This window comes from Pipistrellus kuhlii, unplaced genomic scaffold, assembly GCF_014108245.1.
Source record: "Pipistrellus kuhlii isolate mPipKuh1 unplaced genomic scaffold, mPipKuh1.p scaffold_m20_p_15, whole genome shotgun sequence".
NCBI classification, from domain to species: Eukaryota; Metazoa; Chordata; class Mammalia; order Chiroptera; family Vespertilionidae; genus Pipistrellus; species Pipistrellus kuhlii.
Window position 1 is genome coordinate 23,418,489 of NW_023425460.1, and position 14,288 is coordinate 23,432,776.

The 14,288-nt window shown below is 40.8% G+C and overlaps 1 protein-coding gene across 6 annotated transcripts in view; it reads right to left on the reverse strand.

The window, feature by feature from the left end:
- Window positions 1–1,071: 1,071 nt before the first annotated feature.
- Window positions 1,072–14,288, reverse strand: part of SGMS1 (sphingomyelin synthase 1) — a 219,155-nt gene continuing 205,938 nt past the window's right edge. For 5 of the 6 annotated variants that reach the window (XM_036438461.2, XM_045581877.1, XM_036438464.2 and 2 more), the window contains 3 exons: window positions 6,442–6,595; window positions 3,393–3,559; window positions 1,072–2,726 (listed from right to left, as the gene is read on the reverse strand). In XM_036438461.2, the coding sequence (XP_036294354.1) occupies window positions 2,547–2,726; window positions 3,393–3,559; window positions 6,442–6,595 (501 nt within the window). In that variant the 3' untranslated portion in view covers window positions 1,072–2,546. The remainder of the gene's footprint in view (window positions 2,727–3,392; window positions 3,560–6,441; window positions 6,596–14,288) is intronic. The other variant, XM_045581878.1, reaches the window with a different exon arrangement.

Sequence of the window (14,288 nt, forward strand, 5' to 3'; positions counted from 1 at the left end):
CACAGGGGCCTCGTGTTCATCTTTCTCTTGCTCACATTCCTCTCCATAGAGACAGTGGTTGTTTACTGAGCATTTAACTTACACCCATGCCTCATCATCGTCTCACATGACACAGAACAGGTAAAATCATCCCTATTTTTGTGAGAAAAGTGAGGCTCAGAGCAAATTGGCCAAAAATAGTGCCTACAAACCCTCTTCTGAGCTTCCAATACAAACTCTAATGGATATACCATACTCAATCCACTTTCTCCTGGGGCTGCTCCTTTCCCCAGGCAATTACTCTCATTATTCATAAAACAACAGAGCCACTCATTCATTGATCCCTTCAACTATCAAACTTTTCCTGAAGCTGCTAAACAAGTTAAACAGAAGTAAGTGCTTACTAGTAGCTTCTTTCTAAGTATCCAGTCCCCACGTCTTTCTGGTTCCTATAAGCAAGCAGGTACCTACACGATCCACTGTGGTCTCCAGAGTCTGTAGTTCTCATAGTAGCACAGTTTTTCTTCTCAAGTGGCACAGAGGTAGACGGTAACACTGATTTTAAGGGTTTCCAGTTGATAAGACATGAAGTCCTTCCTGGAAATGACATGGGTTTAAAAAAACAAAGAGCAGTTGGTCCTTCAGATCCTTGGATGCCAAGGGCTGACTGTAAGTCATAGTTCTATGAAGATTTTTCCACTGTTGCAGGAGTAACACCCCAAACCCTGAGTCATTCAAGGTTCACCTGTAAAAGAGCAGTCAAACTGAAGTTTGGAGTAGGTTTTAAGGAATCTCAAGAGAAAGGACACATGATTATCTCAAACAAAACCACACACACACACACACACACAAAAAAAAACAAAAAACAAAAAAAAAACCTCAGGGATGAAATTCTGAAATGGAGTCTCTTACCTTGCTTTAATGATTCCACGTAGGACTTCTGTGAACAATGTGAACACATCAGAAATAGCCACTTATTTTTAAGTATGTTTTTATTAAAAAGTGCATTTTGATTAATTTACGATCTAGGTAAGCTATTAAGATATCAGTATGCTCTCTGGAATAATAACTTTACAAAGATTTAAAACAAACCAAATTTTAAAAGCCATTTTATTTCCTTCACCATTATTGTTTTACAATACAAATATCACCTTGTGAATACACACGCACATAAAAAGAAAAAAACCCTACAGAAGATAATTCTGCTGCACGTAAAATACAGAATGGATATATATACTTCTTCATTCTTAAAAAACTATTTTGTTCTCCACATTGGCAAGTATATAATAGAATACTTCCCCAACCATCCTTTTGTTAGGAACAAAACTTAGAGTTACATGCAGTTTCTGCACAAATATATTTTAAAGAAATAGATCTCTTTTTTGTTGTTCACCAACAAAATTGTCATGAGAGTATGGATAACGAATTCATAGCTTTCAAGTTTTAGTTAAGCGATCATTTTCAAAACTCACTTTAAAAAAAAAGAAGTATTCATGGCTATTTTCACTGTAGAGTTAAAATTGAACACCAAATAGGTAAAATAATGTAAGTGGGCCAAGTCGTGGCCACCAGCTCACAATATGGGAGCCGGTGCTGACTTTCAGATTACCACCACGTCTCCCCACCCCCAGTCTGTAATTCAGAACAACTGAAAAGCCATAAGCAGTCTTCTGATTTAATTTAGCTACAAATGCAAAATTTAGTAGTGTATACATACATTTATATTTTCATGGAATACTTTATTTTAAATAAAAACATTTTTTTAAAGATTGCCTACTGACCATACAATCAAGACAAGAAAGGCACTAGAAACATAGACAAATTTCTCTCCCAAGAAGCATTTTTAAATTTTAACTCTCTCTTCTCTTTGACATGTAAAAATCTTGAAATTTGGTTTTCATAACATCATTTGAAAAATAAAGTTAGGAAATAGTTAGAAAATCACTTTATAACAGAACCTTTTTATTTATTTTTATTTATTTTTTTTTTGCACTTTTTGACACACTGTCTCTGCTGATTTTACAAAACCCAAAGTTACTAAACCTTTCTGTCTGTCATTTTTATTTGACTATCGGTGCAACAGGTAGAAAGATTTCAGAATCAGACCCCAGTCAGGTCCTTAGAAACCTTCATAGAGACATTGGCTAGAAAATGGCTTACAGCCCAATCTTTGGGGCAAGAGATATGAAAAGTATGTTTTCCCAAGAAAAATAATACACTTTATTTCCAGATGTGACTGGAAAGAACAGAACTTAGGGATATAAAAGCTTACATTTATGCTGTTGCATCATATACAAAGGAACATGGTGGCTGTGGGTTATTTAAGTCCCAGACTTATGAACAGGAAATGTGTACAGTGCATGATAGGTTAGATTTTCTTTATTGTTGTCCAACGCAGGTCCTTTGGAGAGAAAAAGATCACAGTGCTGACCAGGTAACTCAATAGGTTAAGTCAAGGTAACCGTTGAAAGATAGTAGGATTAGGGAGGTGTTTATTTTATGGCATCTTCTCTCGTGGAGTTCTTAGCACTTTGGACAGGTCCTCGTTCCCCCTCTTTGCACAGCTGTTATGTGTCAGTCACCAACCGGCTGTATCTAACTGGTCTACTGAGGTGGACTACTGGCCAGGGGAAGGGCCAATGGTAAGATCGAGGTACAATTCCTTGGACATTCTTTTCAAAGTACTGAAATGGCCTGTACCACCACACCCGGGCCAAGAGGTTCATCTGGGAAGCTTCTTTGAGCACCTAAGACAATAAAGAAAGGAAAAACCAAGTCAGTAAGAGCAATTAACTTGCTGCAGCCCCAAAGGGAACATACATATTTTTCTCATGACCTTTCACTTTAAGATCAAAATTTTAAATATTAAAATGCACAAAGGGCCCAGACTGGCTCCATGTCTTCCCCTCCACCCCAGTTTCACAGTCACACCACCATTCTACACTTGGCACTCATCTGCAAACTGGGAAACACCCTGGTAGAAAAACAAGAAACTCCAATTCCAGGAGTGCAAGGAAAACCTGTGGCTTACTCAGATAAAGACCGCAATTAGTTTTTAGTTATTCACTCTTCTACAATGAAAATGGACAAACTTAATGTTAAATATTACGCTGGTGAGGGGCCAAAGGCAGGAAGAAGAGGGTAAGAATGCAAGTCAAGAAACAGGTGGGCACAACTTAGTAAATATTTTTAGGGACAATGAGAATGTGATATTTGTTCTAACAGGATGCAATTTCTTGGTCATTTTTTATTTTTAAGTGGATCAGCATCACAAAAGATAACATAACCATAATTGACTATCTCTTAAGGAAAGAGAAACCTAAGGCATCTGTGGGTCTTTTGTACTTTTCCCCTGCCACAGTAACACCAACACCAGAGCAAAAGACAGGAAAATCAAATGGGGGAAAGCTCACTTGCTGATTGGCCATAGTGTGGTACCACCAGAAGAGTCTTGTAGTGATGTAATATGCCACCACCACGTCCACAGTGTAGTGGTCATGCGCTAAGAGAATACAGAAGATTCCAACTACGCTGAGAAGCCAGCAAATCCAGTGATACCACCAGAGTCGTCGAGGGGAATCTGAAGAGAGAAGAAATTTGCAATAATTCCACTATTCAAGGTGCCCAATCACACCTCTACCACCATTGTGAATGCAGTTTCCTCATGTCCTTCCTTTTGCAAACACCTCTTGGGCTATCAAATCTTTAGCTTATCTGTAACCAATGTTAGAATAGTTTATAAAATCTTATTTTATAAAGTATTACTAGCAAGAGTAATTCATATTTGGCTGTTATTGGACTCATACAGCCATAAATATAGTTTAAAAGGACAAATAAGGACAGGTTAATGTATCATGATCCATTTTTTTAAAAAGCTGTTCTTGGACATTTAATTTATATGTAAGTAATTGGGGGTTAATTCTCTATAAAAAAATCAATCCTTTCGGTCCATAGATCCTTATACATGAATTAATTATAATTGATATGATTTATTTGATTTCCAATCTGTGCAACCATACACTACTCTGAGTCTGAGATTTCCACGTTCTCAAATACAAGTCAGAGAAAACCCAAAAGCCTGGGAATTCAGTCCAAGTGCATTCCCAGTGGTGCGGCAGTGTCAATAAACACTGTTCGTGCTTCCATTGGAAAATCACCTGAGGGAAGCAACAGCATCTCCATTAGTGTGGGCCTTTCAGCCTTGTACTCTCATTAGATGGTCTGAAATTCTAGGTTTAAATGTGGTCTATCCTCCCCCTCCTCATTCCAGGAGAGAAATTTCAGGATTTTATTAGATTCTCAAGGGGTACAAGACTCAATCGCGCATTCGTGTGACCTTGTATATTTATTGAGCATGTACAATGTGCCCGGGATGGGAACTGCTCCAGGCACTGAGATCCATGTACAAAACAGGCAAAAAGCCTGCCTTTGTGGGGAGAAACCTTTCTATTGTAGTAGGGAAGATAATAAAAATAATTACAATAAATAAGAAAATTATATACTATGTTAGGGATCTTAAATGCTATGGAAAAATAAAGTTGAATTGGATAAGCAGGGTCAGAAGGCTGAAGGGTGGTTTGCAATTTTAAATGGAGGGTCAGGTTAGGAATCTTAGTGTATTATTCCATTTCCAGGAAAATTTGTATTTGATAACAACATAGCAACAAATATTCATTCCTCATGAACATTATTATAAATATCCATCTACTTTAGCTTTTACCGCCTCTCTCACTCTCGTTAAATAGCTATCAGTATCTCATTTTAAACATATAGAAACCGAGACGTAGAAAGGTTGTGTTTTTCCCAAAGTCACAGAGATAGTGACAGCACCAGGAGTCAAAAATCAGAGTTTGTGACCCAATATAGCACACTGCTTTATTATCTTCCAGAAGCATAAGGCTTAATCCCAAGAAAGGATTCAGGTACCAATCAGCAGGAGGCAGAAATCTCTCCTTCAGCCAACTGACACCAGATCCATTCTGTTCCCTTGAGTCCAGTTATATCCTGGTACAAGGGCTCGATCACACCCTGACAATTCTGGATAGACATTGTCAGAATTCGCTCTATCTGGTCAGTGCCCCAAAGCCCATCTTCTCTTCTTCTGTTATGTCCCCCAGCTTAGTTTTGCTTAAGACCCAAAATGGGCATTCATTCTTCATTCTACCACCTGTCTTCCGAACCTCCACAAACTATCTGACTGTCGACCCTTCTTGGTTAATCTCCCTCTGGTCCTTCTACTTCTCTCCATCCCCAATGCCACCCCGGCAGTCTGAGCCACCACCATGCTGCACTGGACTACAGCAGCAGGCTCCTAACTTTTCTCCTGGCCTTGTCTTCTCCCTCCCCCATCCATCTTGCAACCTGCTGCAAGAGTGGTTTCTCCCTCCAGAAAGGATAAGGTGACACTGCCCCACTGAACAAGCCTTCAGTAGGCACCCCATCCCTGTGCGATGGAAGTTCAGATTCCTTCTGGTGGCTTACGGCATTCTCTGCGTGACCTGGTTCTACTTACCAGTTCATTCTCATTTCTCACCACTAAATTCCAACCATGTTCAACTTCCAAGGTGCCATACGATCCCAAGACCTCCCTCCTGTAATGTGTGTCCCTCCTCTGTGATATCAGCACCCTGGTTACTTTGTCACTCTATCGTGGAACTGCCTGTATAAGGCTCACTGGGACTGTTTCTAATGGTAAAATATTGAACACAGCTGAACTTTCTACAAGTAGATAAATGAAAAAATGTAATCTGTGGTTCATTTGTAGTACTGAAATATAAACAGCAATTAAAATGAACTGGAGTCTGATCTCAAAAACACCATTGAGAGAAAATTGTAAAATTTAGAAACCAGAGAATAATGTAATACACAAGTACAAAAACATGCACGGAAATTATATAGGAAAATGGGAGGGGGAAGGGACGAAATGTTTTAATCATATGTTAACACTTTATTTGCGTTTGTGTTTCATAATAAAATATTTTACTAAGTGCATTTCTTTACAGGAACTTTCGCATTTAGTGTCTGCCTCACTTAGTGTTCCTGAGCCCATGGCCTCTACTGCCATGGTCCACAGACGTCACTGACCCATCACTGCACCCTCAGCTTAGAGCACAGTGCCAGGTGCTTGGAAAAATGGCTACCTAGTGAACACATGATCTTCCATCATCCAGTTAGTCAGGCCCAATACTTTTCTGTGTCTTGGAGATCTCCTTCTGATTTCTTCCAACGGGTGTCACACCCCACAACACTACAGATGACACAGAAGGAAACAAGAAACGCCAGCCAAGAAGAGCAGTTACTCCCTGCCACAGAGAGCCTCCGGTGCCTGCTGTCTGTGTGCAGGCGAGGTGGTGAGATGAGGCACTGCTCCTCAAGGCCTCCAGCCTTGCTTCGGCAGACTTGCCACAGACCCTAGGAAACGGCAGGTGAGAAAATTCTAATGGGAGCCTGTTTTAGACTTACACTCTTTGATAAATAAGTAGGTGAGTGTGAGCATGACCGTGTGGCCGCTGTACAGATAGTCCCCACACATGTTGTGAGAGCCAGTTATGGACAGGCCACCGCCAGCAATGAGCTTCATTATTCTCCGCAGTTGGGCTTCCCAGTCTCCGAAAAGCTGGTGGGGAGAGAGAAAACAAGATTTATCAGCCCACATGAAGGTGTGCTATAATTACTATTTATATTCAGAACTAGGCTTTGGGATATTGTGGTTTATAATTTAGGAGTGTCGAACTCAATCAGAGAAGGGGCCAAAATCTAAAATCCAGCCTAAATCGCGGGCCGAATGGTTTACTGAACAGTCATAAACTGTCATTGTGATGGAAACGCAGCGGAGTGCAGTGATGACAGCACGGTGCGGGCCACATTGCAAGGCCTGGCAGGACGGATTTGGCCCGCGGGCCTTGTGTTTGACACATGTGGTTTATATTAAGAAATATATATTTGGTCTTTGCCCCTGTTCCTGACACAGAGCTTCTAAACACTTTGGAATTTCCTAAGCGATAAGAAAGACAAAGGTGTTATTCATAACAAGCATTTTTTTTCAACCACACCTGAGTTCACTGAGTTGAAAAGCCTCTGAAGATGTTTGCCAGAATCAACCAGGTGGTGGGAGGGTTGGAGCTTTGAGTCCACTTGCCCCCATCTCTGGCTTAGTCACCAATGGCCAGTGACTTAATCAATCATGCCTACGGAGCAAAGCCTCCACAAACATCCCATGGGAGAGGCTTGGAGCGCTTCCAGATGGTGAACACGGGGACTATCGGGAGAGGGTGCACCCGGGAGAGAGCGCGCCCTTCCCATACACCCTGCCCGGTGCATCTTTCCCATCCGGCTGCTCCTCGGTTATATCCTCTACAATAAACTTATAATCTAGTAAGCACTCCTGTGTTCTGTGAGCCACTCTAGCAAACTGAACCAGAGGAAGGGGTCAAGGGAACTTCAGAAGCAGATCTGGCCTTGTAATTGGCATCTGAAATGGGAGAGTAGTCAGTGTCTGAGTCCTTTACTTGTGGGATCTGACACTCTCTCTGGGTAGATAGTATCAGAATTGAGTTAAAGAGAGTTGGAGAATTGCTTGGTGTCAGGGAACATGCCCCCCCTCTCACCCGACCACCTCCACCATGCATACACCTTGTCACAGGTATGTTCAGGGTGGTTATTGAGAGTAGAGGAGACACATAAGAGAGTCTTTCCTTTAAAAACTTATAGTAAGACATGACCCCCACCACCACCACCACCTTGAAGACTGGCCACTCAATATTTCTATTCCTTGGGCAACCTTCGGAAAGAGTATGGAGTAGCTTCAGAACTTCCCTGAGATATTAATATATTTTATATTTCAACAGATGCTTACCCATTTTTTCTATTACTCTGATAGAGAAAGAATGACTGGTTTGCTCCTATTACTGCAGTTTGGGGTGAGGGTTTAAACCTTCAGGGAAAATTTAGAGATATATTTTTGCATGCATGGCCTGGAGGACAACTGTTGTATTGCTAAAACAGCTGAAGACTGAGCAGTCAAATATACAAATAGTGTTTGGTGTATGATTTCCGGGACCAAAATAAAACAAGAAACTGAGCAGGATGTATCTTCAATCTTCTGAAATTATATGGATTAAATTGCATGTTTTTCCTTTCAATAAAAGTGAAAAAAGTTTAAGAATAAATTTGCCTGTCTCTCATACAAGTCTAAGCTGGTTCCTAGCGTAATAAATAGCTTGAACAATTCACTCGCTGCATTTTCAATTGCTCTGTCAAATGAAATGTGTGACTATATCTATTTTATGACTGTCAGACTCTTTTTAATTTCTGGTTGGCCAATTTAATCACCATGATCATGTTGCAGCTTTTAACTGATAATATTACCACTTTGGAAAACATATTCATATAAATATAAATTTATTATAATTTCCCTTTAAAGGTTTTACGAAGATTTCTAGTTAAGGAAGGCAGGTTGAACACACCACAGAGAGGACATGAATTTCCAGATTCAAAGGGATCATTGAATCAGCTCAATAGAAGAAAACAGATCTATACAGCAAGACTCAGCATCATGGAATTTCAGAAACGGGGGGTGGTGGTGGTGGGGGAGGGAGTAAAGAAGAAATTCTGAAGCTTCCAGAAATTAAAAACAAGTTTCACATGAAAGATCAGAAATCAGAAAATTTCAAAAGCAACACTAGAGAACAGAAAGCTTTAGAAAAATGCCTCCAAATTCTGAGGGAAAATAATTTCTAACTTAGAATTCTATCCCCAACCACATTAACTAAGCACCAACTAAGGATAAACTGAAGTCATTTTCATATGTACAAGATTTTAAATATTTACCACCTGTGTACTCTTTTTTTCAGGAAATTACAAAGGGCATGCTCCACAAAAGAAGGACTAAACACAGAAAAAGGAACAGGATTTGCTAGAATGCCAATAAAAGGGGGGCTGGAAACTGCAGTCAGCCTAGAAATGGGTGAGTTAGAGCTCTGGAGAGCTGTCTTGAAGATGAGACTGACAGAACACCCAATGCCTCTGACGGTATGGCTGGCAGAGTCACAATGTGAGCGTGAATAAGTACATAGAAGACAAAGTAAAAACCATGGTAATTACTAATTCTACAGGAAACAAAAATACTATGCAGAAAGAGAAAATTATAGGAAACTACAAGGCTTGACTGGGAATAGCATTTACAAAACTGTAATAATGTAAGCACTGCATATTGAGTTTAATCAAGGAGAATCCATGTAATTTCAGATGATTGAAGGTACAGCCTACTCAACCAAACCAGTAGGGCCTGAATGCTCATTTTTGAAAGAAGAGTTATTTTGGGGGTCATTCACATCAACACTTTTTCAGTGGACAGACACTACAAAGTTGTGAAAATGCAGGTCTCATGCTATATTAGGATGTGAATTATGGTCTCCTAGGTCACAGAAAAATCAGTTCTCAATGAAAATACACCAATTTTCTTCAACTTCTAATGAATGGCTAAGGAATTAAGTAAACTGGCCAAGTCACTTAAGCAACAACCATGCACAGCAAGAAACAGAGCAAAAGGTGGGAATGCCTTCTGAATGAGACAGGCCACTCCAGCACAGTTTCAGCCAGTGAGCCTTTGGTTATTAAAAACAAAGCATTCTTTCGGTGCTAAATCATAGCAGGCGCTGAGGGCTGAGGGTGGTCTGTTGGCCATCATTCTGTATGCAGACAGCCCAGTGCCCAGCCTTCTCTCTTAACTGCTTTGAAGAGCAGGGGGTTCACTGTGCTTCAGCCCCACTGGCAGGGGAGGGAGAACCTGGAAGCAAAGCTCATCAAACAATGATCAATGGCTTTGGTGCGACTCTGACGAGGGGCTGAAAATGAGTAGTAAGGAGTAGAAATGCTATTTAATATCGTCCTTGTACCTTACTAATGTTTTCTCTTACAGCAGCCCGAAGAATCAGCAAGGCTTCCTATCCCTCCCACCCCCACCCCACCGGCTGTTCAGTGTGTCAATGTGACCCATGTCCTCTGGCTCCGTGTAGGTACTGCCTGCAAAACTATATGCTACCTGTGCACTGCCAGTCCCTCGCCAGCCTGGGTGAACCAGGAATTGGGTACAACTAGAGGAACCTCTCCTTGAGCAGTCTGGGAACCTTACAGAGGTGATGTCATGCTATTACTTCCCATTCCAACAACCAGGAACAGCCAGCTGTTGCTCAAAGTATTAATTAATTAATTAATTAATTAAGTCATTCATTCATTCATTTATTCACTCATGAATCCACTGAAAACCGTCACCAGGGCAAATCGTTTCTTTCTTTCTTTCTTTCTTTCTTTCTTTCTTTCTTTCTTTCTTTCTTTCTCTCTCTTTCTCTCTCTCTCTCTCTCTCTCTCTCTCTCTCTCTCTCTCTCTCTCTCTCTCTCTCTCTCTTTCTTTCTTTCTTTCTTTTTTTATTCCAGAAGAACAAATTTCCTCCAAAACAAGACATTCACTATCATCCATGACAAAGCAAGACGGCCAGCTACTCTTACACTTAGACCACAGGTCACACCCGCTGTAGGAATGAAGCGTCAGGGAGCAGGAGGACCAATGGAACCCAGCCAGCCCCACCCCCACAGCCTTCAACTGAGAAACACACGCTACACACTACGGTGTCCCCTCAGCCTCAACTCCCCAAAGGACAAAGGCCCGAAACAGCAAAATTACGTCCTTTAGCATGTCCTTGAAGCCCCACAGGCCAGGCAGTGTGTTTATGAGTTTGATGGATGCTTTAGATTTCCCAGCAGCAGGGAGAGGCTCAAAATTGCCCCTTACCATTTCTCAAGCTTTCTTAGTATTATTGGAACGAGCAGTAAAAAAGAGGGTGGGAGAGTGGTTCTACATAATAAAACACTGCCCTTTGTTTTTATAGAAATTCCAACTTTTTAAGAGCTTTCTTATCAATTCCTCCTATCACCACATGCCTGCCATGTGCTTAGTGCACACTACATGATGTCCATTTAGATTATTAATAAACAGAGAGGCTATTTCTGCTTCACAGTGACTCAGTTGGGATTAATTCGAACGTCCTGCCTCTCACCTACGTAATCTTGCCCTGGGTCCGGGAAAGAGCCTGCTATGGCTGCAAATACCTCCCCAGCGACAAAGGCTGAATAGTGTCCTCAGGTTCACTTTTTGTTGTCGTTTTAATGAAATCTAATTCATTTTACATGCCATTTAAGTGTAGTTGAGTAGCTAAAACAACTTAAAATAATTTATTCATTATTCTCTGAGGATCTATTTTTCATAAGCATTTTCTCCTTTTAAATGAAAGTTCCCCCTCTCTGTAAAAGTTATTTTCATCTTTCATAAACAAACCAACCATTTTCTGCCTCCTCACACAAGGTGTTTTCAGTGTGATTTTAACTTTCCTTGCTTTATATTGTGCTCTGTCGGACTGATATTCCACAGGTTACCAAATTCACTTTCGTAGGAACAACAATGAGCATAAACATGATCTCAAGCCCCAGTGTTGGGTGACTGGACAATTTCACCAGCTCTTACTTCATTTCTCTTATCTGTAACAGGCAAGAACAATACTTCCTCATCCTCAACCCTCACAAACCAAAGTGAGATAATGTTTGTAAAGGTGATTGTTAAAATTGTACAGCGCTATACAAATACAAGACAGCATGACAATTGCCAGGTTAAGTCAATATTTTTTTTTTTTTGGGGGGGGGGTGTTAGGGGGGAGGGTCCTTAAGTGAGATCTCAAGGCCTAGCAGACAACAAGAGAAATTCGGATGGTTCTTTCCAACACACAGCCCTTGTGGCTGCTCATCTGCTGTGATCACAAGAGACTCTTCTGAACTCTTCCTCTAGATTCACTCCTGGAAAGATTTAGTTTCACCCACAAATATTATGTCCACCTCAAGTGATCTGAAGCAGAGAGATTTCGGTATGCAGGTCCTCTTAGAACTCATGTATGAGTCTTTTAAAAATACTTTCCCGTCCACTCAGCTCTGAAGGATTTGGCTCTCTGTACCTCTCCATTACCAAACACATCCATTAATTCCTATAATCCCTCCCTCCCTCCCTCCCTCTCTCCATCCCTCCCTCCCTCTCTCCCTCCCTTCCTCCCTCCTAACAGCTTACTTTCTAAATCACTGGACTCTGAGAGGTCTAAGAGACAGATGTGATCACATAACCCCTGCTAAAACCTTTTCTGGCTTGCTGTGGCCCGACTAATTGATCAAGCCCACACTCCTAAGCAGGATGGCAGGTCCCCTTAAAACCTGCTCACAACTTGCCACTCTGGCTTTCCCTCTGGCCACAAAACCCACAGGATCACATGCCCAGACACATCTGACGTTACCAGCTCCCCAGACTCTCTCTCACCCTTCCTGTTTTCTCCACCTACAAGCTCTTCCTCTCTCCGATTCCATGTGGCAAACTCCTACATATACACATCCTTTTGAGACTTGGCCCAGACAGCTCCCTCCTCGGTGCAGCCAGCACTACACGCCTATGACAGGAAGGGCTGAACAGGCCAGAACGGCCTGTGCGTCACATGTCTGTCATGGCTTCTGGGGGCCCATTTATCAGGGGAGGGGCACTTGTCTTAAACATTTGTGTGTCTTCAAAGTGCACCCGCACAGATGGGTTCTCTAGAAATGTTTGTTCAGGAAATAAGCAACTTGCTTGTTTATCAAAAAATGTCACATCTGCAAACTCTCTGCCCCACAATCTGCAAGTGTGACATTTACTGATTTTCTATAAAGAAGAAAAGCATTTAGAAAGTTTGGGGTTTATAAAATCATGCCAAATGCATAGATCAAATGTTAGCTATATGAAAGCAGAAATAATCACGCAGAAATCATAACCAGAAGTAAGAAAAATACACATAAGGAACTAATAAATCTACTAAAACATTAACAGTAGATAAGGTCATGAGTGGTTATAAAAATTTCCCTCTTTTTTCTGTATTTTCAATGAATCTGTAATGAATGTGGAATTTCTTTAAAAAATAGAAAAAAATTTAAGAGAAAGAATGTTCACATTTCTTTTTTAAATCCCTGTAAAAAAAAAAAAAAAAAGAGTTCAGTGGAGAGAGAAGTGGTTAAGTAGAAAAGAAAGTTGAACAAAAAAAGGAAACTATACTGACATTAAGGAACTGGCAAAGCGGAAAATTAGGTACAATCAAGCATTGACAATTTGAATTCCACACAATTCAAAAGGATGACATGAAGCTATTTTGATGACAGAATATAAGCCATATTTTGAAATATTACTAAGGTTAGCAGGAGAATATCCTAACTTTTCAGCATGGAGGACAGCCAGAAACACTGAAGCAGAGACTGTAAGGAAGAACTGAAAAAGGTTATAAAATCCTCAAGAGCAATGAGTCTTTTGCCTTGTAGACAACTCATGCCAGAAAAGGAGGCTTTTTGGGCTGATGACTATCCCATCACGGCTCAGCAGTGAGTGAAATGACGCACTCTGATGGGTCTAGTTTGTGCAATGCAGGAACATGGGCGGTGACAGAAGAGAGTACACAGGCCTTTCGTCGCTTTTGTGTTTTATTGTTCCACTGAACAATTGAATTAATCTCCAATGCCACTCAAACATAACCCTTGTCCAACTGTGGGCTATGTTCAAGTGTGTTGGGAATTTTTTTTTTAAACCATGCCTTTCAAGTTCAAGAGAATCATTTCACTGAAAATACCATGTCAAATTAATGCATTTGCCAGCTAAGTACCTTAGCTGTAACAAAACTCCTTTAGAGGTTTTCAAATCTAAGCTCACCATGGAGACCAAAAAACAGAACCCAACACGCATCTCACTTTAATGCTTAGTCACTAGATTAACTCATACGATTATTACAATGGGCGTGGAAAACTGCATAATTTATTTCTTCTCTTCCATTAGCAGCAGGCTGTCAGTGTATCTGGTGTCTAGGGCAGGTTTGTTTGTTTGTTTGTTTGTTTGTTTTTCTCTCTTTGGGAGTTTGCTAAAACAGAAAGCTTAGAATACCAAAGAATTCTCCCATGTTTCTGCCTCATTCTTTTAGTTTTTTAATGGAATCCTAAACAACTGGAAGGAGATGACAAGAGGTTGCTTGGGGGGTTGTACACACATGTTCCTTGGAGAGAAGCTGGGATGAGATTAGTGTGGGCTAATCATGGTACCAAAAACTGGGCAGCTTCCAGTGTAAGCCTGGAACACCCATAAGCTTCTAATCTAGCAACTGAATACACCTACTTCCTTTCCCAGTGATTATCTTTGATGGGAGGGCCACCTTTCACACACGATTATTTCTCTAAGCCAGTGTTTCCCAAAGTGTGGTACTCGAACC